At 37.3% G+C, this 25,493-nt stretch overlaps 1 protein-coding gene across 2 annotated transcripts in view; it reads left to right on the top strand.

The window, feature by feature from the left end:
• The window catches only part of IDE (insulin-degrading enzyme), a 79,629-nt gene that overhangs the window by 14,908 nt on the left and 39,228 nt on the right, over positions 1–25,493 (top strand). For both annotated transcript variants that reach the window (XM_014531563.1, XM_014531562.1), the window contains exons 2-5: positions 5,872–6,056; positions 7,019–7,226; positions 10,438–10,607; positions 23,161–23,283. In XM_014531563.1, the coding sequence (XP_014387049.1) occupies positions 5,872–6,056; positions 7,019–7,226; positions 10,438–10,607; positions 23,161–23,283 (686 nt within the window). The remainder of the gene's footprint in view (positions 1–5,871; positions 6,057–7,018; positions 7,227–10,437; positions 10,608–23,160; positions 23,284–25,493) is intronic.

Below are 25,493 nucleotides of genomic sequence, written 5' to 3'. Positions count from 1 at the left end.
CACATGCCCAGGTTGTGAGCTCCATCCCCAGTGGGGGTCATGCAGGATGTAGCTGGTCAATGATTCTCTCTCATCATTGATGTTTCTCTCTCTCTCTCCCTCTTCCTTCCTCTCTGAAATCAATGAAAATATATTTAGGCATGTGTGGGAGTCAAACCAATCGATGTGTCTCTCTCACATTTCACTTCTCCCTCCTTTTCTCTCCTCCCTCCCTCCCTCCCCTCTCTCTAAAAAAGAAGCCTAAAACTTTATGATTTATAGGACAAACTTGTAATAACTGAACATCGGCTCTTATTCTGCAAATGACCTTCTTCCCCTCTGAAGCCCCAAGGCACATTGTACCTCATCCCTAGCTTGGAGTATCATACATACCATTTTTACCTTTCTGTCTGTGAACCTCTTATGTATGTGGGATCACTGACTCTCATATGTGGGGTTCCCATACATACATATGTAATTAAATTTAGTTAATTTCTCTTGTTACTCTGTCTCATGTTGACTTAATTAGTAGACCACCCAAAGGAACCTAGAAGGGTAGAGTAAAATATCTTCCTCTCCCACATAAGCTTGTCACTTTTAGAATAAACAGCCATCCTATATAATAAAAGGATAATATGCAAATCGACCGAACAGTTGAACAGCCAGTCGCTATGATGCGCACTGACCACCATGGGGCAGACGCTCAACACAGGAGCTGCCCCTGGCGGTCATTGCGCTCAGCCAGAAGCCGGGCTCACGGCTGGTCAGACATCCCCCAAGGGCTCCCAGGCAGGGCTGAGGTACCTGCCCCCCCCCCAATGCATGAATCTCGTGCACTGGGCCTCTAGTCCTATATAATAAAAGGCTAATATGCAAATTGTCCCCTCGGGAGTTCGACCGACTGGGAGTTCAACTGCTTGCTATGATGTGCGCTGACTACCAGGGGGCGGCTCGGAATGAAGGAAGGCCCCAGCCAGCAGTCAGGGGAAGGAAGGCCCCAATCAGCCCTGATTGCCAGTCAGGCCTAGGGACCCTACCCGTGCATGAATTCCGTGCAGCGGGCCTCTGGTTGTAAATATGCACCAAAACTAGAACAAAATTTGCAAAAGCACATATCTCTAAAATGATACTGCTATAGGATTCCTTACTCATTTAAGAGTTTGCTTTTTCTTTGTAAACACTTTTCCAGAAGGCGCACAGAGTTAGAACACCTGACATTTTGTCTGAAACAAAGACAAAGCATTCATCATGAGAAAATATAATTTAATTGACAGGATTTTAGTTTATACCCACCTTTATAATCTAGCTTGTGTATGAGGTAAGGGGTACTGATCTCTGTAACTGAAGATGATTCCCTGAGACATTATTTTTTTAGGTCAAGTGACGTAAACAGTATTTGGGAATATGTAGTCTTATAGTGAGGCATGCTAGTACTACCACTACCTTCATATTCTTACTTACCTCTGCTTTCTGTGGGGAAGAAATGTTTGGTATGATTCTGATTTCAGGCATTTTCTCCTGGGATGCCTCCTCCTCGTTCAGGAGTGCCATAGGGTAAGCTCAGCTTCCGACTGTGGTTTGCAGTGGGTGGATGGATTCCACAGAAGGGAGGTTTTGATACATAATTAACTATTAGCATGATCAGTCACCTGTTTGGGTTTATAGGTCATTCATTTAGAAATTAGAAATGGATCAAATCGAACAAAGGCAACATAAAGTTTCTCAATCTATTCAATGTACTGTGCAGTACTTAAAGAGGTATGAGTAAAAGGATTGTAAAAGGTCATCTGAATAAAAGATTATTTGCAGAAAAAATTTCTTTTGATATGAGAATTTGGAAATGACTTATTTGGGAATTTGTTTTTGCAAACCTGCATTTTAGGCCTTTATATGTCCAGATCTCTCAGTGGAAGTTCTAGTTGTAGTTCTATTAACACCAAGCTCTTGTATTTCCTCTTTATGACTCATGTTTTTTTTCTCAGCACCAGTCCTTTTCTCTGGTAACTCCCTCTTATTTGGCATGCTTCTATTCACCTACTCTCTTTCCTCTCTCCTCTTCTAGAAAGTTAGGTGTCCCCCCTCCACGACTCCCATAGTGCCCTGGACAACTGTGCCACACAGTTAAAAGTTGACTTGTTTTCGTGTCTGTCACTAGACTGGGTTTCTTCAGAGCAAAGGCTCTGGCATACTCATCTTTGTAGCCAGCATGCATGGTGTAGTGTCTGGATCTTCATAGGCCTCCTTAAATGTTTATTTGGATTTCGAGGTGCTGGAGTGGGCACAGTTAATAACTGAGTTCTAGCTGTAACTTTGGCTATATAATCTTGGACAAGTGATTTCAGGTTCCTGAGCTTTAGTTTTCTTATAAGTAAGATAGGGGACTAGCCCATTTGGGGAAATTGCTAAAATACAGATTCTGGCTTAGCAGGTCTCTGGTGGTTTCTGATATTTTATACATTTAACAAGCTCTTGGGAAGAGTCCCGCTAGTCCATGAACTGCAAAGAATTAGATAACATCTAATGGCTCTTCCAGCTTTTAAATTCTAACCTTCTGTGTTGTAAATTCTAAACAAAATTACAAAATATGCTGTAATTACTAAATATCTCTCCAAGTTCATGAGAATGCTTAACACTGACAATTCTGTGCCTTTGATGAAGTTTCCAATGTGTGATAAAGTCCCTGAAATTGAAAGTAATTCTAAGATTTTGACTTTGACAGGTTAAAAATATCAAATAAATGTCTGGGAAAGCATTTGATTTAGCACTAGCTTGGCATCTAAAAGTCAGAATACTTGCTTGTTCACTCTTTGTTGGGTGCAAATTGGAGAACATTTGTAATAAGTAAAATTATTTTTGAAGGCTGTATGCTAATGAGCTGAGATGGATAGACATGTGATCTCATGAGTATAAATACAGAGACAGGCAAGCTGTTGATGAATTCATCATCATCAGAGGAGTTCCAGATCATTTCCTCCAGTTCTCCAGAAGGTGAGAATCAAATTGTTGTAGGATGTGTTGATAGACATGCTTTAGGTAAAGCCAGCCTGTGCTATTGAATATGGGTTGCTGGGAAGGATCTTGTTTGAAAATGCTGCTATTAACCCTTTTGGCTTTTGCTTCAAGAAGTCATATTTGATTCAGGAGCATTGTCAGCTTGGAAATTTATAATTGTCCTTGATCTCGTTATACAAATGTCTAAAAGTGGTTGGACTAATTTTTATGTTTGACTTATAGAATAAATCTCTTTATTCTTAGCCATACCACGGATATTAACCAATCATAGCTTCAGTGCCCAAATGAGTTATCTAATGCCTCTGATTATATTTTTTCCTTTAAGATAATGAAAATCTGGATAAGAGAAATTGAACCCCGAAAAAAGTACAGAATATAGCCTATAGTTAAGGGTGGTTATCTTAATTACAATGAATTTTTCACCTCCCATAGAATAAGACAGTTTGTCCTCCCTAAGTGATCTGTATTTGATCTCACTACAGTTGTGGATTGAGTAGAAGTTTCAGAGCTCTGCCATCATCAGCATCATCATTATTACATTTTAGTTGCTTGTAACTTTTGGTTCCCCTAAATGAAACTGGCTGGGCAAGCACAGTAGAGAGCTTTGGGTATAAACAATGGCAGTGGAACCAAAATAGCCTTTAGTTTTTGCTCCCACTTAGTGGAATTCATCACTAAAATCCCAGTCCCCTCCCTTTCTCTAGTAGAGCTTTGCAGGGAGGAGCCTAGGCATCTCTGGTGCACGCTGAGCTTTAATGTTTTCTTTTAAGGCTGCCCTTGTGGCTGTGGAGTCTTAATGGAGGCTGCCTCGTGGCTTACTTAATCTTAATGTTGCTGCTAGGTTGGAACTCATTTTTCAAAATAGTAATTTATATTGAACTCAAGGTTTTCAAAACCAGCTATTAACTGAAGGCATTTGTTGTAGTCCAGATTGCCCCTGGGGAAATACCTTAACCAGGATTATTATTGCTCCTGTCTTTGGAGGCTTAGATAGATGTTACTCTGAGATTTTTTTAAACCACTAAATACCATTTTTTAGGACTTTGCACTCGGATTTTTATCTCCCTTTGACATTGATCTTAAAGTGGTTTGTGGCTAATGAAGTAGAAAGAAGTGGTTAATAAAACCTTTTCACTTCCAAATTGCTTTTGAATTTTCCAACAATGGCCTTATATCCCCAAAATGTTAGTGTTATATTTTGTTTTTCAAGGAATTTTTACTGCCATAGCTGGTTTGGCTCAGTGGATAGAGCATTGACTTGCGTACTGAAGGGTCTGGGTTCGATTCCAGTCAAGGGCACATGCCCAGGTTGTGGGCTCGATCCCCAGTAGGGGGTGTGCAGGAGTTAGCAGATCAATGATTTTCTCTCACCATTGATGTTTCTATCTCTCCCTCTCCCTTCCTCTCTGAATCAGTCAGTCAATCAATCAATAAATAAATAAAATAATAATATGTCCTTTTATTTTTAAAAAAAGAAATTTTTACTATAAATAGGGCAAAACTATTAGCAATGTCTCTGTAAAGTACTATGTGGTTTTTAAAAACGGCTATGATACATTTAGTATGACTTATGCTACTGATCTTTAATATTCCAAATATTCTTTTCTAAAGAAGATATCAGGGACAATCTTAATAGGAGCAAACAAATCTCTTTGGTTGATAATTTCTTACTCAGAAGACTAGTTACAGATTATTTTAGAGAGGAAGCTTTTCTGATAAAAGCAAACTGGATTTCTCACTCCATTAATCTCCAAAGATTTTAACACAAAAATAAAGTTTTTATCCCATAAAATTGTATGTCTATTTGTGTCCCCTCTGATTTGCTCTTAAATCTGGATGTCAGTCTTTAAGGAGCAGTCAAATCCACTTCTTTTGTCTTCCAGGTGAGAAGCAAATGTGGTAGCACAGGGTCATTTTTCCTCTATAGTTTAAGATATGTTTTTGCTTTACTTGATTAGTATATTTACCTACTAATAATAACAGGCTCAGTTTTTGTCTCTTAAGCAGTTCGCAGCATAGACAAGAATAGCATCCACTCTTAGTCTCAAAACATACATACCCCATGCTCTGGAAAATCCCTTTGCTACACTAATAATCCCTGCATAGCAGTCAAGAGCCCCTTTCCATCAGCATAACCTAGCTTTCTTAGAGAAGAAAAGGACTATCAGAGGAAGGGAAGTAAGTCCTTTGTAAGACAATTTAACATCTTTGTTAAGATGACTGTACTTGTTCCTGCTCTGGCATTCACCTTTGCACTGGACTACAAAAATTACTTGGGGTCCTTCCAACCTTGTTTATTTTTATGTCCCTACTTTTGCTGCCATGACTCATAGGACAGCCCAGATCACTTATTTTGTATTAGGACTTCACAGGATCTTTCCTCATTGAAGCTTGTTCCCTGTGTTCTGAGCATGTGCATACCAGACTGATGAGTTCTAGATTTGCCCTATCTTTGAATGTCATCAAGTTGAGCAATGTTTTGGATGACCTTACAATAATTCTTACAACTCTCAGCTCACTTACTCTAGCAGATGCCTCTGAAATATGTGGGAAAGCAGTTATTGGTAATTGGAAACTGTATTCTAGGTCAGCACATGGGCCAACTCATGGCCCAACCCATCCTCTCTCAAATCCCCATCCGTGTGCTGTCCTAAATATGGCTTTACAAAAACAATATTAACATTTCTCTGAAAGAATGATGGGTAAGAGGAAGGAGTGGAATGATTATACCCTGTAGGTAGGCTATAAAAAGTTTCCTCCAGATGTGTTTTAATCTGATGATGCAATAAATGGTTTTGCTTGATGTTACTCTTTGTTCTTTAAAAAAAGAAAGAAAAAAAAAGGCAGCCACAATCTAACAATTAATTTTTTTCTTTTAAGTTTCCACAAAAAGACCTACAGCAAAATGAATAATCCAGCCATCAAGAGACTAGGAAATCACATTATCAAATCTCCTGAAGACAAGCGAGAATACCGGGGGCTGGAGCTGGCCAATGGCATCAAAGTACTTCTCATCAGCGATCCCACCACGGATAAGTCATCAGCAGCACTTGATGTACACATAGGTACAATTTAAAATTGTGAATTAGGCTTTGACCTGATGTTGACATTTATTAGAACTTTCCATATTTGTGCAAATAAAGACCTAACAGTTGCCAGTTTCATGTACCTTATTTTGTACAGTAGCCCTGTTCAGCTATTGATAATCTACAATTGTCTAAGACAAATAATTTTACATTTACCAAGAGCATCTTGTTAGGTTCCCAGCTGAGGTGGCCTAGCAGCAAGGAAATTCATTCCCATCTTGTACTGTAACAGTTCTAATTCTTCCACTTTTGTACACTTCGGGTACACAAGGAAATACATTTCCTAGATTCTTGTGTTCATATTTATTCCACATTTAATGCTGCTTTACTCAGCTTGCTTCTTATCTATATGTACATTTAGTGAGGCATGTTTTCTTTCTGAAAAATTTTTGTTTAACTCAGTGACATTTTAAAATTGAGGGAAAAAAGTAATAACCATCATATGTTGAACAAATAATTATTGCTGAGCACAATACAGTGTGCTTTGCAAATATGTAATTTTTATTCACACAACTCCCATAAGTTAGGTGTGTATATAGAAAAGTGACTGAGGCAAGATGGATGAAGTATTGTGCTTAAAGTTTCATATAGCTAACAGAGCTGCTAACCCCCAAACCAGTGCCCTTAGCACTCTGCTCTATTGTCTCCTGCAAAATAAAAACAACAGTGAATTCAACTCTTTCCCTCCAGTGTGATGTGTGAGGAAACTAATGTCCAGAGAGGTTAAAATCTGCCCAAGGTCACCAACTAATGTCAAAAGATGGGGCTAGAACTAAACAATATTATTTTAGAGCAGCCTATGCTTAGCTTTTTCTGATTGTATGATTGGAGTTGTCATGCTAACAGAAATTTCAAATCATCTGTGACTTATCTGTACTTGATTTCTTTCAACATAAAAAATGATTTATTATATATATATGTGTTTTCTCTACTCTTTACAGGTTCATTGTCAGATCCTCCAAATATTGCTGGCTTAAGTCATTTTTGTGAACATATGCTATTTTTGGGAACAAAGAAATATCCTAAAGAAAATGAATACAGCCAGTTTCTCAGTGAGCATGCAGGAAGTTCAAATGCTTTTACTAGTGGAGAGCATACCAATTATTATTTCGATGTTTCCCATGAACACCTAGAAGGTGCCCTAGACAGGTAATGCTGAATACTCTATACATTATCCAACTTTGTGCACTTAAGACATTAATACTAGTAATAGTAACAATTATTATTTTTACAGAGATGCCTTCACAGCTTTATAGCTTAACAAGAGGTATTTTAATCAGTATTACCCTCACCCCTGGGTTCTGTAACAAGGAAAAATAATAATGTGATCTCATATATTTACTTTGTGGTAGAAGAAAAATAATGGTCTGACTTTAAACCAGTCTTCAGGCCTACAAAATGCTTTATTGACTTATAAAATTCTTACCTGTCCTTCCCATTCTAACTGGTATTACATATGAAGCAGGTGATAAAGAATAAACTGTAACAGAACATATTTCTGTTCCAGAATGCTAGAACTTAAATACTCTATTTCCTTTAGTTTCTCTATTCTCAAGAATACTTAGCAGATACAGAATGTTTTGACCTGTAGTTTCAACCCTGGGTACTTTCTGTGAAAGAATTTTCTATAGCAAACTCCCTTAGGCCAATTTAATTTCTTGGTCAATTTTCTATACAGCTATTTAAAATTTTTTGTTATATTAGTGATTTGATTCATTATTCAAAGTGTAATATTTTTTTTTTGGTGAATTTTTATAGTTTTCTGTATTATCAAGTGTAATCTGAAGCTTTTTAGTGAATCTGTACTGAGTTTGACTTGCAGTTTTAATAATTGTCAACTTTATTTGCTTGCTTATCTTAATAATAGTCATTCTATTTTTTAAGCAACCTAATAGTTTGAATTTATTCCTTAGAGCAAAGATTATTAACAGGATACATGGCTAGCTCAAAGTAGCCTGTTTCTTACTTATTTTAGCTTATGTTTCAATCTTTAGGCAGCAGCTTTGAGGTATAATCATATGTATTCCCAGAAGACTAACAATAAGTTCCCTGGGCTCATTTTCTGCTTTACAAATGCTACTGCAGATGTTCATATAATAGATCTCTGTTTGATGGAGGATGTCTGTTACTTGGCTCAGAGTGGAAAAAAAAAACACACTTGTATAAGAGCATTTTTTAAAAAAGTGGCTTATACTGTGTCATAATCATGACCCTTTATGTAGGCCTATGTAACTATTAGGCACTTTTTCCAGCCTGAACATATTGACATAGGTAGAAGAGGTTGCATGTCCAGAAATAGCTCTGTTTTAGTATATCTTTGATTATAGATTATAGTTAGATGGATTTCTCTTTGGATTGGTGTGTGTAAAGTGCTTATAATAGTATTATGTTTATGTACTTAAAATAAATATCAAATAATAACAGCCTCCTTGACAGCTGGACTGTGGGAGGTGCAATTGCTCAGATGTTACAGACTCAGGAGTCTCTTAGGTCCACTGAATAGTAGTTCCATTCAGACAGACCTTCTACTCTCAGTTTCATCTGAATTCTGGATCTTGTTTTTATAAGATGGGGGCTAACGTTTCTTTAGAAGAATTACTGTATGAAATCATGATTACAACCTGATATAGGAGAGTTAATTTATTAACTAAAGGTATCTTAGTTAAACTTTGGTACTACTATTAAAGAATAGTCTCAAGGAAAGTATTTTAGTTACTTTTGTTAGAGTTACATGCCATGGTATTTGTGGAATCACTGCTTATTAAAAATTTTAAATACTCACAATTTCATAGAAGCCTTATGTCTTAGTCAAACTACTATGTCATAGGTTTTTCACTCCATTTTTTTCACTAATTAAAGTAGATTTGTTTATTTTTCTCCATGAGAAGAAAAATTCAAATAGAGCCTTTTAAAAGTAGGTCACTTAGTTTGTCCTAAAATATCTGAGTCTTAGTGAAATTGCACCTAAAACTGTAAGTTTAAGGTTTCCTTGCCTAAGAACTATCACCTGCCTTTTCCTTTTTTGGAGAATTAGCCATTTATAACAAGGATTTTCATAGATATGCTAAACTGCAAATCTTAAATAGATTGCTGCTGTCTCCGTAAGTCTGCCTTGACTTTTTGGTGTTGTGACATTATAATTTATTTATTTATTTTAAAATATATTTTTATTGATTTTCAGAGAGGAAGGGAGAGGGAGAGATAGAAACATCAATGATGAGAGAGAACCATTGATTGGCTGCCTCCTACATGCCCCCTACTGGGGATCGAGCCCGCAACCATGGCATGTGCCCTTGACCAGAATCAGGTCCAGGACCCTTCAGTCCCCAGGCAAGACCCTCTATCCACTGAGCCAAACCGCTAAGGCGACATTGTGATTTATAATAAGAAATATATATTTGGTCTTCTTTTCTGGTCCTGACTCATAAAACTCCTAAAAACCCCTTGCAATTTCCTAAGTGGTCAGAACCATAAAGGTTGTTATGTTAATGAGGGTTTGGGGGAAGCCCCTAGGTAACTTGAGGGTGGGAGCCACATGATTAGAGATTTGAAATTTATAGTCTCATCCCTAGACCTCTAAGGAGGAGAATGGGGCTGGATATTAAGTTCAGTCACTAATGGTCAATGATTTAATCAACAAAGCCTCCCTAAAAATCCAAAAGGACGGAGTTTGGAGAACTCCTACTTTTGACCACATGGAGATTTGGTGAGAGGTGTGTTCAGAGGGCATGGAAACTCCTCACCGCTTCCCACATACCTTGCCCTGTGTACCTCTTTTTTCTGACTATTCCTGAATTATATCCTTTTATAATAAACCAGTAAGCTAGAAAGTAAAATGTTTCTCTGAGCCTTGTGAGCTGCTCTGCTAAATTAATAGAACCCGAGGAGGAAGTTGTGGAATCCTCCCATCGATTGTTCAGAGGATTCGTCAGAAGCTTAGGTGACAACCCAGACTTGTGATTAGTGTCTGAAGGGGGCAGTCTTGTAGGGGGCAGCATCTGATTTTTAGGTAGCCAGTGTCGTAATTGAGCTGAATTGTGGGATACCCAGCTGGTGTCGGAGAATTGTTTGGTGGTGTGGAAAAAAGACATGGGAATTGGTGTCAGAATCGGAGGTGTTCATCTTTTTATATCTTCACTAACATCTCTCGGGTAGATTGACTTCTGAATTTACATATGTCCAATATTATATTTTTTTTATGTTACTTAGAACATATTTTATATTCCTTTTTTCTTAGTAGCAATGGTAGTTTTTTTCTGATTTTGTAGAATTAATATTTTCTATCTGTTACATTTCAAGCATTTTTTTAAAGGCCACTTTTAAAAAATAACAGCTTTTAAATTATGTTTCACACCCTTAGGTTTGCGCAGTTTTTTCTGTGCCCGTTATTTGATGAGAGTTGCAAAGACAGAGAGGTGAATGCAGTTGATTCAGAACATGAGAAGAATGTGATGAATGATGCTTGGAGACTCTTTCAGTTGGAGAAAGCTACGGGGAATCCCAAACACCCCTTCAGCAAATTTGGGACAGGTTTGTCAACAGCAGCTTTCATGCATTAATTCTCCTTGACCTCTTTTAAACCCATGACCTCTCTGCATAGTATTGTATTTTACAGTTTAAGACGGAAGATTTCAAAACTCATTTTTACCTACACTGTTTTTTATAAACTCATAGTCTGGAGCTGAGAAGTGGTTGTTATATCATTGTTACTTACTTTTGTTTCTTGCTCCTGCCCTTAAGTATCAGCCTGGTCCCAGTTTAGGCACCTATATTGTAACTAATGACTTAAGGCCGAAGCTGAGGTATATGGGCTTCATGGAGAAAGTGATAGGTTATTGAGAATAGTGACCAAATATGAAGTGAGTTTGTTGGGTAGCAAGGTGTAGAATTGAACTTAGAGATTAGAAACAATAAGAATGAAGTAGTTATATTCCATTTAACAGGTGACTGGCATTTTACTTACTAGTTCCAAAAAAAGAATGTCATACAGGAGTCAGGTTCTTGGCATTGGACTTCATATGTAATATTCAGGATGATATTCTCAAACTTGTAGTAACATTGTCATGATGAATTATTTGCCCTGTAGAGGGTTTCTCTGGCCATCCCATCCAAATAGGGGTCTAAACATTGAAGGAGCAGAGCAGTTAGAATTGTGAATAGATACTAACTAGAATTTCAAAGGGAGAAGATAATGGATCTTTTTATTCTAAAGTCTACTTTCTAATGGGAGCTACAAAATTAATACTTTTCCTCCTACCTTTTAAGTTCTTCTAGCTGGGTTAATAAATTAAAAGACATTAACAGGAGAAAATAAAATTTTAATACATACGCATGGGAACTTCACATAAGCATAAAAATTTCAAAAACAGTGAGGCAACATTGGGTATATATGACATTTTGGAGAAAGGTAGGGGGAATGGGGTCTTAGATTTAAGAAGTGAGAGTGGGCAATTTACAGATAGTTGAGGGAGAAGGGAACACACAGCAGGCAAATTCTTGCTAGGCAACTCAGAAACAATGGGACACAGGATTTCTAGTGAACAGGCCCCTGCCTGAAGTCCTCCTATTTACCATACTTAATTCAAATTAGGCTAAAATGAATATCCTGAAATTCCCTTCCTGGAGTAGGCCTTTTCATCTAAACCTCTTAGGCAGGATGTTTAGATGGAAAAGGCCAAAGGTTCTTTCTGAGTCTTGTTTCTTAATAAACAGCTTAAAATCAGTATTCCAACAAGCAGCTTCAGGATGGCAAAACTTTGGTCCCTTCACTTCTAAATAGAAGTGCTATTTAAAAAAATTTTTTATTGACTTCAGAGAGAAAGGGAGAGGGAGAGAGAGAGAGAAACATCAATGATGAGAGAGAATCATTGATCCTGCATGCCCCACACAGGGCATTGAACCTGCAACCCCGGGTGTGTGCCCTGACTGGGAATCGACCATGACCTCCTGGTTCGAAGGTCGACACTCAACCACTGAGCCACGACTGTGGGCAGAAGTGCTATTTTTAATGCTCACTTCAAGGTTTGTTGAATCCTCCTGCTCCCATTGCCTTCACCTCTATTCATCTAGATGCAGAGCATCGGCGATGGGGATGGCTCTGTGGGAGATAGACTGCTGTAGAAGACACACAAGGCCTCCGCCCTCACAGTGCTAAGTCTGGAAGGAGATTAGATGTGGGGATGACAGGGTGTAGAAAAAAACTAATGTGAGTCCGCAGGCCGACGCTCTATCCACTGAGCCAAACCGGCCAGGGCCTTTATTCAGTTTTTTACTAAAAAGTGTTTAAATATTTATTCAGTACTGAAGTATTTAAAGTAAAAAACAAAGTCTCCCTTTTCCTCATCTACTTTTGCCATTCCCATTTAACAAACGTAATTGTTATAATAGGCTGCTATGATTTTAAATATACTACTTTGGGGATTATAAAATTACATATAACTAATAGATTGCTTTGTGCACTTTCAAATTTATGTTTATTATGTAAGTTAACTTGGGGGACTTCTAAAAAAGACTATAAAGAAAGCTTTCTTTCAGTTTGGATACCACACTATTATATCCAGCAGCAGCCAGGGAATTAGCATACCTTTATAGAATTCGAAGTTGTTTTAAAAATTGCAGTTAGAAGCAGTGATACTATGTTCTTCAGATTTATATATTTGGCACTAAATATCAGTATCATTGCTAAGATAAATTCTGTGGTCCCTGAAATGTCTGTGTAATGCCAATTTGTTTGAAAAGTGGCTTTAGTAGAGAACATCAGCATACATGGAATATAAGAAGGGAATGTGAGTTAAAAAATTTTTTTTCAAATTTCTTACACCCAAGTAATTGTTACCCTTTGGTGGATTAGATACTTATACCAACAATGCTGCCATTGTGCAGAACGAGTTGGGGCTCCTCTTTGGGAGTTGCCTCTTTTTAAATAGCCTCACTGGTGACAAATCACAATCAGTATAATCAGGAAGCAGCCACAAATCTTCCAGAAATAAATCCAATGAGTAGGGTGAGTAATGTTATTTCACAAGCAAAGAAAAAAATGTCCTAAACGAAAGTTTCAGGAGTGATTGGCAAAGAGAAACATTGAATGGCCATATGTATATGGGTGGGGTTTGAGGGCATATAACCACTGACAAGGCTAAGCAGTTGGTCAGCATAGGATGAAGTAATAGAAACAGCCAAGACATGAATAAGCCAGACTCAATGCAACAGGACAGAAACGGTGATGTCAGTCGTGCAGATGCCACGTTATCTTCTGATTTTAGAAATGTAAATGAACATTGAACTTTTTGGAGTAGAGGTTCTGTCATTTCTAAAGTCACATACTTTTGAAAATATAATGAAAGATATAGCCCTAGAAATTACACATAAAGAAAAGTTTGTAAAAGTGATCCTCAAAGAAGAGTCCTTTTCAGAAATTCATGCTTAATTTATTTCTGTTACTTTTGAGTGACTTAAGATGTTTCTGTGAATGTAGGCCATTTTACCCATCAAGGGATTATGATTTATTATTCTAATATTAATAATATTTAAATATAAAATATTTTAAAGAGTATTTAAATAATATTTACATAATAATATCAGGAAAATCTGGGTATTTTTAAATGAACAAAATCCAAACATTGTGTTATTTATTTTTAAGAAAACCTTACAATATTTGTCCTTTACAGTGTTTTTTCATGCTTTGAGACTAGTATAGATCAGTGGCTTTCAAACTGTTTTTTAAACAACCCACAGTAAGAAGGATGTTTTTTTTACTTAGCAACTGAGAGCACATACATGTGTGTTTGTGTAAGAGCTAAAACAAAAGTTTTACCAAACATTATCTATCTTACATCTTAGGATGAAGTCTGGTATCCTCGTTATATTGTTTCTTTATAAGAAATTCTGTTCTGCAAATACATTAAACTTATTTTGCTATGATCAAATGGGTTTCAATCCACAGATTAAGTAAACCAAAGTCATAGGCAGTCATTTCAGTAGACTTAGAAAAAACATTTGATAAAAGTTAGCACTCATTCATGAATAAAAACAAAAATTCTTGCTCTGATAAAAATCTATCTCAAACATCATGATTAATGGTGAAGTTTCAAAACGATTTCCACTAAAAGCAAAAAACAAAACAAGAATACCCTCTAATTACTTTTTTTGTTCAGCTGTACTATCGTACTAATTATTGCAATAAGTCAAGGAAAAATGTGATATTTAAAAGGTGGAAAGGAAGCAAAAGAAAATTTTGCTTATTTTCATATGATGTACTTGTCTGCATACAAAATATTCAAGAAAATCTTCAGATCAGCCATTAAACACAAGATAATTTACCAGAGTTGCCAAAAGAAGAGAAACACGCTAAAATTGTGTTCTTCATAGATGCCAAAATTCTCAACAAAATACTAGCAAACTGAATTCAATAGTACATTAAGAGGATTATATGCCACCAGCCAGCGGGATTTATACCAAGGATGCAACAGTGGTTCAACATCCACAAAATGATGTGATTCATTACATAAACAGAACCAAGGATGAAAATCATATGATTATCCCAATCGATACAGAAAAAGCATTTGACAAAATTCCACTGCTATTTATGATAAAGACTCAACAAAGTGAGTATAGAAGGAACTTACCTTAACTTGATAAAGGCTTTATATGCTAAGAGCACAACTAACATCATACTCACTGGTGAAAAGCTAGGAGCTTTTCATTTAAGATCAGGAACAAGACAAGGATGCCCACTCTCACCACTATTATTCAGCATAGTGCTGGAAGTCTTAGCCACAGCAATCTGACAGAAAAAGAAATAAAAGGCATCCAAACATTAAGGGAAGAAGTAAAACTGTCTTTGCAGATTACATACTATATATAGAAAACCCTAAAGAATTCACCCAAATGATAGAATTAATAAGAATTCAGTAAAGTAGCAGGATACAAAATTAATATACAGAAACCTATCATGTTTCTATCTACTAATAATGAACAATCAGAAGGAGAAATTGAGAAAATGGTCCCATTTACAGTTACAACCAAAAGAATGGAATATCTAGGAATGAACTTAAGAAGGAGGTGAAAGACCTGTACTCTGAAAACTGTAAGATATTGAAGGGGACAACAAATAAATGGAAGGATATACAGTGCTCATGGATTGGAAGGAATAATGTTGTTAAAATGACGACACTACACAAATTTACAGATTCAGTGCAATTTTTATCAAAATACCAATGTCATTCTTCATAGGACTATAGCAAATAATACTAAAATTTATATGGAATCACAAAATAGCCAAAGCAATCTTGAGAGAGAAAAAGAACAAAGTGTCATACTTTCTGATCTCAAACTATGCTATAAAGCTATAATATTCAAAACAATATGGTACTGGCACAAAACAGACACATCAATGGAACAGAATATGGTCAACCTATTTATGACAGAGGAGGTGAAAATATACACTGGAATAATAGTTTCTTCAGCAGGTGGTCTTTTAAAATTGGACAGATACATGCAGAAAAAATGAAACTGGACCACTCTCTTACAGCATATAAGTAAATAAACTCAAAATGGGTTAAAAACTTGAATGTAAGGCCTGAGACCATAAAACTCCTAGAAAAAAAACAAAGGATGTAAACTATTTGGCATAAGAATTATCTTTCTGGGTACAGCTCTTCAGCAAGGGAAATAAAAGCAAAAGCAAAAACAAATGGGACTACATCAAACTAAAAAGCTTCTGCACAGTGAAGGAAACGTTCAACAAAACAAAAAGGCAACCTACTGAATGGGAGAATATATTCACAGGTGGTATATCTGATGAGGGGTTGATATCCAAACTACATAAGAAACTCATACAATTCAAGAAAATAAAGTTAACAATCCAATTGAAAAATGAGCAGAGGACATGAAAAGACATTTCTCCAAAGAAGATATACAGGTGGCTAACGGACAAAGGAAAAAATGCTCAACTTCATTGATCATCAGGGAAATGCAAATTAAAACCACAATGAAATACCACCTCACACTCATCAGAATGGCGGTCATCAATAAATCAATAAATAAGTGCTGACGAGGATGTGGAGAAAATGGAACCCTTATGCACTGTTAGTGGGACTGCAAACTGGGGCAGCCCCTATGTAAAACAGTATAGAGATTCCTCAAAAAACTAAAATAGATATACCATACAACCCTGGCAATTGACTTCTGGGTATTTATCCAAAGAAAACAACACTAATTTGAGAAGATATATGCAGCATTATTTACAAGAGCCAAGATAAGGAAGCAACTGAGGTGTCCATCGATAGATGAATGGATAAAGAAAATGTGATATATAAATTATTATATTTCATATATAAGAATTTCAAGTAACTAACTAGATACATTAACCTAAACCTTCAGAATCCTGGGTTTTTGTTTTGTTTTGTTTTTAAATATATTTTATTGATTTTTTACAGAGAGGAAGGGAGAGAGATAGAGTCAGAAACATCGATGAGAGAGAAACATCGATCAGCTGCCTCCTGCACGCCCCCTACTGGGGATGTGCCTGCAACCAAGGTACATGCCCTTGACCTGAATCGAACCTAGGACCCTTCAGTCCACAGGCGGACGCTCTGTCCACTGAGCCAAACTGGTTTCGGCGTATCCTGGGTTTTTATTTTTATTTTTTTAAAAATATGTTTTATTGATTTTTTTCAGAGAGGAAGGGAGAGGGATAGAGAGCTAGAAACATCGACCAGCCGCCTCCTGCACACCTCCCACTGGGGATGTGCCTGCAACCAAGGTACATGCCCTTGACCGGAATCAAACCCAGGACCTCTCAGTCCGCAGGCCGACGCTCTATCCACTGAGCCAAACCGGTTTGGCGAATCCTGGGTTTTTAGAGAACATTTAAGATTTTCATGATTATAATGATCAAGTTGACCTTTTCTTGAGAACCTTATCAGACATACAGTTGGAGACAGCTGTAGTTTCTAAAATAGATTTTTAAAACTTCAGTCTTTCCCACAGAATGTAAGAAATATATGGCTGACTTTAGGAAAATAAGTTCTATTTCCTTGAAAGTCAGCATTTATATATATTAGTTCCTGAGTTTATAAACTTTTTTAAAAATAGAATTTAAATTGTTACAATGAAAATATAAAATAGCATTTACTGAGCTTTACAATTTACAAAGCCCCATTCATGTCTATTATCACTTTTCATCAGAATTACAACCTAAGTTTAGACGCTATGCTGAGGCTTAGCATGGATTATTCATTTAACCCTTTGCGGTCGTTTGTCTACTCTCAGCCACCAAAGCTTTTTTACCGTTCCGGTCGTATGTCTGCTCTCAGCCACCACAGCAAGGAACCGTACGAATCTTAACTCTATTCATTCATGTATCAGTTCATAATTTCTCTGAAAGCTCTTAAGTGTCTAAGCGACCTTGTCACGAACCAAAACATTGCCCCGACAAATCGGAGATATCGAAACTCAATATAAACAAACGCGGTCGTTCCACACTCGCCATGCAAAACACCGTGGCGAGTCAGTCGCCTTTTGAGAGTGAAGAAATCGACAAACTTCGGAGATACTTCGCAGAATTTCAAATAAAGCTTTACAAATTACGTTTAACTGTAATTAGGCATTCTCGCTTGTTAAGATATTTCAAAATAATACTCCAAAATGGCAAAAAGAAAGTTACCGAAAGAAGTGTACTGCGAATCTGAAAGTAACGATGAAGAGTTTTATTTTGGCACCTTGAATACTGACTCTGACGTAGAAAGTGATAACGTTTGTAGTGATTCTACTAGTAGTGACGTAGTTCCAAAAAAGAATTAATAAATCTTGTTTATCCTTCATAATCTTGCATGTTATGTATCACTGCTCTTTCAATGGAAATTAATTCTGACCAGTACGACACCCATGTCCAAATTTAATACGACCGCAAAGGGTTAATCCTCACAGTAATCCTGTGAGATCAGTTCCTTATTCTTATTTACAAATAAGGAAATGGGTTTATAGAGGTTAAGAAACTTGCCTGTGTCCCATAGCTAGGAAACCAAGGAGTCAGGGACTGAGCCCTTGCTTTTAACCTCTGGGCATGTATCCATATTACCCCTATTTTACAGATAAAATAAATGAGCCCTTGGAGATATTTGGAGTCTTTTCCAAGGTTGCTTAATTAGTACATGATGGAGCCAGGACAAGAAATCCCAAATCTCCCAACCACCAAGCCAGTGCTCTCTCCAGGAGGCTCAGAGTGGCAGTTCCATTGGGTCAGCAACCCTGACATCCTCAGTCCACTGTGTAGCTCACTGTAATGGTGACAGAGCCAGAAAGGTAGGATTCAGATTTTGGTAGCAGCATTTTAATTTGATGTACACGACCCAGCTGAATTAGCACTAAATTAGGACAGTGTGTGTCTAGAGACTAAGTTGTTATTTGTTATCCCAGCCATATTCACGTTGTTCTCTACACCTGCATTCTTCTTTTCTTTCTTTAGTGTTTTTATTGATTGGAGGGAGAGAGAGAGAGAGAGAGAGAGAGAGAGAGAGAGAGAGAGGGGAAGGGAGAAGGATAAGATAGAAACATCAATGGCATCTGCATGCCCCTTACTGGTCTTCAAGCCTGAAACCTGGGCATGTGCCTTACCCCAGGAATTGAACCTGGGGACCTCTTGGTTTGTGGGTTCATGCTCAACCACTGAGCCACACCAGCCGGGCCACACCTGCATTCTTTTATTTTATTTTATATATTTTATTCATTTTTTACAGAGAGGAAGGGAGAGGGATAGAGAGTTAAAAACATCAATGAGAGAGAAACATCGATCAGCTGCCTCCTGCACACCCCCTATTGGGGACCACACCCGCAACCTGGGCATGTGCCCATGACTGGAATTGAACCCGGGACCCTTCAGTCCGCAGGCTGACGCTCTATCCACTGAGCCAAACCGGTTAGGGCTACACCTGCATTCTTACGTAGAGGAAAGTCTTACGGACCTTTGGCTGAGCTTTCTTCCCTACTTTACTGCCACGGTTTCTGTGATATACTCAGAAGGTAGAAGTACCCCCTACAATTCAGATCATAGCAGTAGGAGCTGCTGTTTATTGTGTATTTTTCTACTATACAACAAGTATTACGTTAAATACTTTGACACTTTTACAGATTTATCATTTGTCATAAAAGAGATAGTTATAAACACAAACATTACAAATACAGTTTGAGCATCTGATGTATACTTCTCTAATTGCATTTTCCTCCCAGCTCCTGACAGGTAACCATTATCTTAAGCTTGGTGATTATCATTCCCATGTTTTTTTTATGAAAACATTGCTAGTCATATGTTTTCCTCTGAGCAATACGTTTTATAGTTTTTTACATCTTTTTAAAAATGGTATTTTATTGTGAGTCACCTATGCCACTTGTATTTTTTCTTTCAATGTTATATTTTTAAGGGTTATCCATATTGGTGAGTGTGCTTTTGATAAGTTTTTCAGTCTTATTTTTGCTACTATTTGAATAATTCATTGAATGTATGTACCAGTATTTATCATTTTCCTGTTAATGGAACAGTGCTGCTGCTGTGAGCATTCCTTGTACATGTTTCCTTGTACACAGAGTTCCCTAGGGTACTAGGAGTGGAATTACTATATAGTAGTAGGACATGTACATTTTCAGATTTAACAGATATTATCTAATTGTTTCCTATAGAGGTTGATTTAATTTGCACTCCCTCATGCAGTGTCTGAGTTTTCATTACTTCATGTCCCTAAATAGCCCTTGGTGTCATCAAACTTTCCATTCTATTTATTGGATGTTGAATACTGTTTTATACTTTTTAAAAAATATATTTTTATTGATTTCAGAGAGGAAAGTTGAGGGTGGGAGAGAGAAACATCAGGGAGGAGAGAAAATCATTGATTGGCTGCCTCCTGCATGTCCCCCACTGGGGATTGAGCCCACAACCTAGGTATGTGCCCTTGACTGGAATTGAACCCGGGACCCTTCAGTCCGCAGGCTGATGCTCTATCTACTGAGCCAAACTGGCCAAAGCTTGTTATTTACAGGTGTTTTCCCCTCTAATTTGGTGTAAGCCTAACAATGTCAGGATAAGAGGTTGAGGCTAAGAGAAGTTAAATAACTTGTTCAAGGTAGTACTACTGGAAGATCGTTTACCCTGGATTAGATGAGAGCTCTGCCAACACTAAAGCCAGCGTTCCTCTGCACCTCTCTACCTGGGTAGGGATTTTGGTGCTGACAATAATAGAGTCCACTCAGTAATTTAAGGACTGATTATGGAATTCTGTGCATCATGTCCTGCTTTTTCTTTCATTTCTATATCTAACTGTTTTTTGAGAACTTCCACTAGCTAGCCTTCCTGTTTTTAGAAAACTCTTAAAGGAATTGTTCTAATAGCAAGCCTGGCTCTGGCGCATTTGTAACTGGTATCCGTGTTCTTTGTCAGTGTATTGAGAGCTGACTATCCTGACCCAAGAGAGTCACAGTGAAGAACCTTTTCCTTTTTCTAATTCAGGAGCTTCTAAGGATACAGAACTTCCATTCTGGGATGTTTCCAAGTGGACCACCGTTTCCTTTTTGCCATCACATATTAGGAAGACAGCAAACAAATGAGAATGTAGCTTTGTAAAATGGTATCTCTTTGTAGCTAAAGCCATTTTCCAAAACAAATGTGATTGCCTCTGTTTATCCGTTTAGCCAGAGATCCAGTATCACTCAATTTTTACCTTAGATGAGCAAGATTGCTGTTGACAGTGGCACCTTATTTTTCATTTAACTTTTTATTCAGCACATTTACAGAAGAGTATGTGTGGTTTTGATAAATTGTTGCTGTTTTACCATTGCTGCTAGTTGAAGAATCAGTTGAATGAATATACTGTTATTATTTATGTATAACTCATTTAATTTTCAAAACCTGAGCACACGAATCAGCACCCAATCAAAAGCAGAACATTACCAGCACCTCACCAGCCCTCTTTCTGCTCCTTTGTAGTCACTATCCATTTCCCAGGGTAACCTCTGTTCTGCCTTTGCATAACCCAGATTAGTTTTTGTTTTGTATAAATGAAATGATAAAGTGTATATACACTTTTGTGTATGGCTTCTCTTATTCAGCCTTAAAGTTATGAAGTTCATCTATACTATTGCATATAAAAAGTGGATTATTCATTTTCTTTGCTGTATTGTATTCCGCCGTAGTCCTTTGGCTCACTTAATATGACATTGTCAGTATTTTGCCATTGATGCATGTCTTAGTGTGTTTGGTGTATGCTCCTGCTTTTATCTCTGTATTTTAAAGTGGACCTAAAGGTAAAGAGTAGAGATTAGAATGGTAAGATATTCAGGTAAGTTAAAATCAAAGCAAGGATGAACTAGAGCTGGTTAACCTGAAAGAATTGTTTAAAAATATTTTTTTATTGTTGATAGTATTACAGATACCTCTCATTTCCCCCCCTACCCCTTGCCCCCCTAACCTGAAAGAATTTAAGTTCTAGATGGAGGCCATGATCTTGGTCTTCTTAAACTTTGATCTGAGATTTTTTTTTTTTAACCAGAATATTAACTAGATTGTGAATAGGCAAATCAGATCAGACTCAGATTTTTAAAAATCTAATTTCTAATATAAAATTTATAGCATGTTGAAATAAAACTTAATTTCTCTAAATTTGTGTGTTCCAATGTGTTGATCTTTGTCCAAATATTGTAGGAATTTGAGCTTGTCAATGTAAATGACTAAGGAAGCTCTAAGCCTAGTCTGTTGGAACAGAGGCTTTTAGAATCTTCACTTAGTGGAAAAGGGAAACACCATCAATTGTCAAGTTTCACCATAAAATGAGAGAGCTTCAAGCCATTACCCGGCAAAAAGCTCCTTTTTTTCCTGAAGAATTGAGACTCTGGGTACTTTTAAGAATATCTGAATCCTCTAGGTAAAGTGAGGGGATGTCCCAGGATCCCACGTAGAGCTGATCTGGAATTGAAGTGGATCTTTAGTGAGAAACTGAGAAGACTAGTTAAGAACCTGGAAACTTGACTAGCAGACTACTGCTTATGAAGATGAGTACATTGGATTGCTTTGTGACTTGAAAAAGGTTAATGAGCACTTGCACACACTCTCCACTGGATCTGTTAATTCAAGCATCCTGAGCCATGAATCTTGGCTCCAAATACTATGCAGCTCTCTGGATCTAAAGACTGGGTCTAAGATCGCCATCTGGTGGCTCTCTTTGGATATCCAATTTAGTAAAAAAGGGACTCCCAATATCAGTTCATCAACCGTTATTAACCCAAAGGGGAAAATTACATCAAAACTATGTTCTGCCATAGTTTCATGTCTGCAGATGAAAGACAGGAGCCCATTTAAGCAGGAGCAATAATAAAATTTATTATTCTAAGTAGGATCTTAAGATAGTTCTAGTCAAGGTGCCATTTTTAGAGTCACCAATTGTTGAAATTCCATCTCTCAGTCTCTAAATATCCTTATTAGAAAGGTAGTACTTAGTTTGAGTATTTGCTTTAACATGCATATTTCATCCTAATTTGATTAGTCATTTGATTTCAGAAGAGATCTCATAGTGGTATTATCACTTGAGATTGTAAAAATAGCACTACATCTTATTTTTACCAGTCTAGATCAAATTCATGAAAATTTACATCACAGATTTAGTGCTGCAGCCAAGAATAGTACGTTTATTTCCACAAGTAACTTGGCAAGTTCCAAAAAGATACCTTAGTGGTTATGCTAAATTAATGGTGTAGCACTTAGGGAATTAAAGTAAGTGTGAATGAAGGCCATGTGGATCTAATTTTATCTTATAAGTGCTCATATTACCTACTATCTCATAGGGGTTTTAAGAAGTATAATTTTTATAAAGCACTTTAAGTTCCTGAGGGAAAATTCTATAGTTTAAAATGTCACTGTTTTGCACTATACTGTTTTGTTTATCCAGCTTACATTCAAACATATTTGGCTAATCACTGTGTGTATCAGCTTGAACTCTGTTTTTTAGGTTCAACTTATAGCGATGTTGCAATAATTACAAAATTTTAAGTCCACATACTAGTAGTTTGTGTTTTCTGAGAAATGTTTTTTTCTCCCTTTCAGGTAACAAATATACTCTAGAGACTAGACCAAACCAAGAAGGCATTGATGTAAGACAAGAGCTACTGAAATTCCATTCTACTTATTATTCATCCAACTTAATGGCTATTTGTGTTTTAGGTCGAGGTAAGAATCCTTAAACTTTTTTCACTGAATTGGATAATAAAAGTTTTCCATTTTGGCTTTTTCAAAGTATTTGGGAGAAGGATAATACAATACTACCTTTTATCTGCTCAGAGGTTTTTGAAAATGATCTCCTTGTAGAAAAAAGCTTAGGCGATTTTTAATGGAGAACTGAAGAAAATATAAATTAATCATAGGTGCTCTAGGCATATAAAATAAAGGAAGTATAAAAGAAAAGATTGAAAGATTTGACCTGATAACAACTCAAAAACTAGAAACAACATTAAAAGACAGATGATGATAAACTGGGAAAACTTTGGAATGTAAACAAGAAAGGTTTGATTTATATATCTATACTAATAAAAGGGTAATATGCTAATTAGACCAGACATCTTCTGGACGTCCTTCCGGACAAAGCCACGGTGGCGGGGGCCGAGGCAGAGGCGGTTAGGGGCGATCAGGCTGGCAGGGGAGCAGTTAGGGGCGATCAGGCTGGCAGGGGAGGGCAGTTAGGGGTGATCAGGCTGGCAGGGGAGGGCAGTTAGGGGTGATCAAGCTGGCAGGCAGAGGTGGTTAGGGGCGATCAGGCCAGCAGGCAGAGGTGGTTAGGGGCGATGAGGCTGACAGGGGAGCAGTTAGGGGCATCAGGCTGGCAGGCAGAGGAGGTTAGGGGCAATCAGGCAGGCAGGCGAGCGGTTAGGAGCCAGCAGTCCCGGATTGCAAGAGGGATGTCTGACTGCTGGTTTAGGCCCGATCCCGCAGGGGTCCCGGATTGGAGAGGGTTGAGGGACCCCCTCACATGCACAGATTTTGTGCACCGGGCCACTAGTATATATATAATTGATTTCAGAGAGGAAGGGAGAGGAAGAGAGAGATAGAAACATCAATGATGAGAGAGAATCATTGATTGGCTGCCTCCTGCATGCCCCATACTGGGGATCGAGCCTGCAACTCGGGTATGTGCCCTGACCGGGAATCGAGCCATGACCCCCTTGGTTCATAGGTCACTGAGCCACACTGGCTGGGCCAAGATTTTATTTTTAAAAAAATGAAAATAAACTAATTATAATATATTGTTTCCCTCTATTGAATTACCATAATTTTGGTTTTTAAGTAATACTCATTATAGAAAAGGGATACTCTTGTATTGGCGGAGGTGTATACAAGTTACTCACACTTTCTAGAGGACATTTTAACAAGATACATTACCTTTAAAATGTAGTGGGCCTCCTAGTGCTTACCACAGGCTAATGTCCTTACATTGACTGTTAGAAAGAGGAGGCAGAGCAAACCCACCCTGTATACACCTGAGCTCCGACTCTTTGCCACATCTGTGTTGTTAAAGGGAGGATCTGGCAGGGGGAAAGGTACATTTTTACTTTTAGAAGCACAATCTGAGGAAATAATTAAGAGTTGTTCTAACAGGTGACGTACAAGGATTTTTGGTCAATATAGTACTTGTTAGTGAAAAGTTAGAAACAATCTAAATGTTTAAAATAGGAGATTGGTTAAAATAGTGATGCAATAGCAATATAATACAATATTTTGTAGAAAATAGTATTCCTTCTCCCACTTTCTGTCTGACATGCTTTATTTTTCTTGATAACATTTATTGCTTCCTGGAATATTAATATTTGTTTATGGTTGTCTACTATACCAGCATCTTGTTCACTGCTTTGTTCCCAATGCCTGGAATGGTGCTAGGGGACAAAGTAGAAAACAAAAGCACTCTAAAAGCACCATGGGCTATGTGATCTCATTTGTGTATGTAAAAAAAATTCAAAGAGACATAAATGGGAGATATAAGAGAAAGTAGAAAAACACATACCAGAAATTTAATAATGTGGGATAGTGGTTAAGAACTCATCCTCTAGAGTCCGACAGCTTGGGTTTGAATTCCAAATATACTACCTGTTCAGTTGTATGGCTGTGAGCTAGCAAAATTACTTCAATTCTCTAAACTTCAGTTTTGCATTTGTAAAATGGAGGCAATACCTCATATGTGTTGTGAGGTTTAATTAAGATAATGCAGAAAAAATGTCCGTGTAGTGCTGGACATATATCAAATGGTTCATGAACGGTGGCTACACTTAGCATCCCATAATCATGACATTATGGATGAGTTTTGCTCTCTTCTTTTTGCTTTTGTTTTTCTAAGTTTTCTGCTATTGGCAAATGTTACTTTTGTAGTTAGAAAATAAGCAATAGGGCTC

Source organism: Myotis brandtii, unplaced genomic scaffold, assembly GCF_000412655.1.
Source record: "Myotis brandtii unplaced genomic scaffold, ASM41265v1 scaffold810, whole genome shotgun sequence".
NCBI classification, from domain to species: Eukaryota; Metazoa; Chordata; class Mammalia; order Chiroptera; family Vespertilionidae; genus Myotis; species Myotis brandtii.
This window is presented reverse-complemented; position numbering and strand designations above follow the sequence as displayed.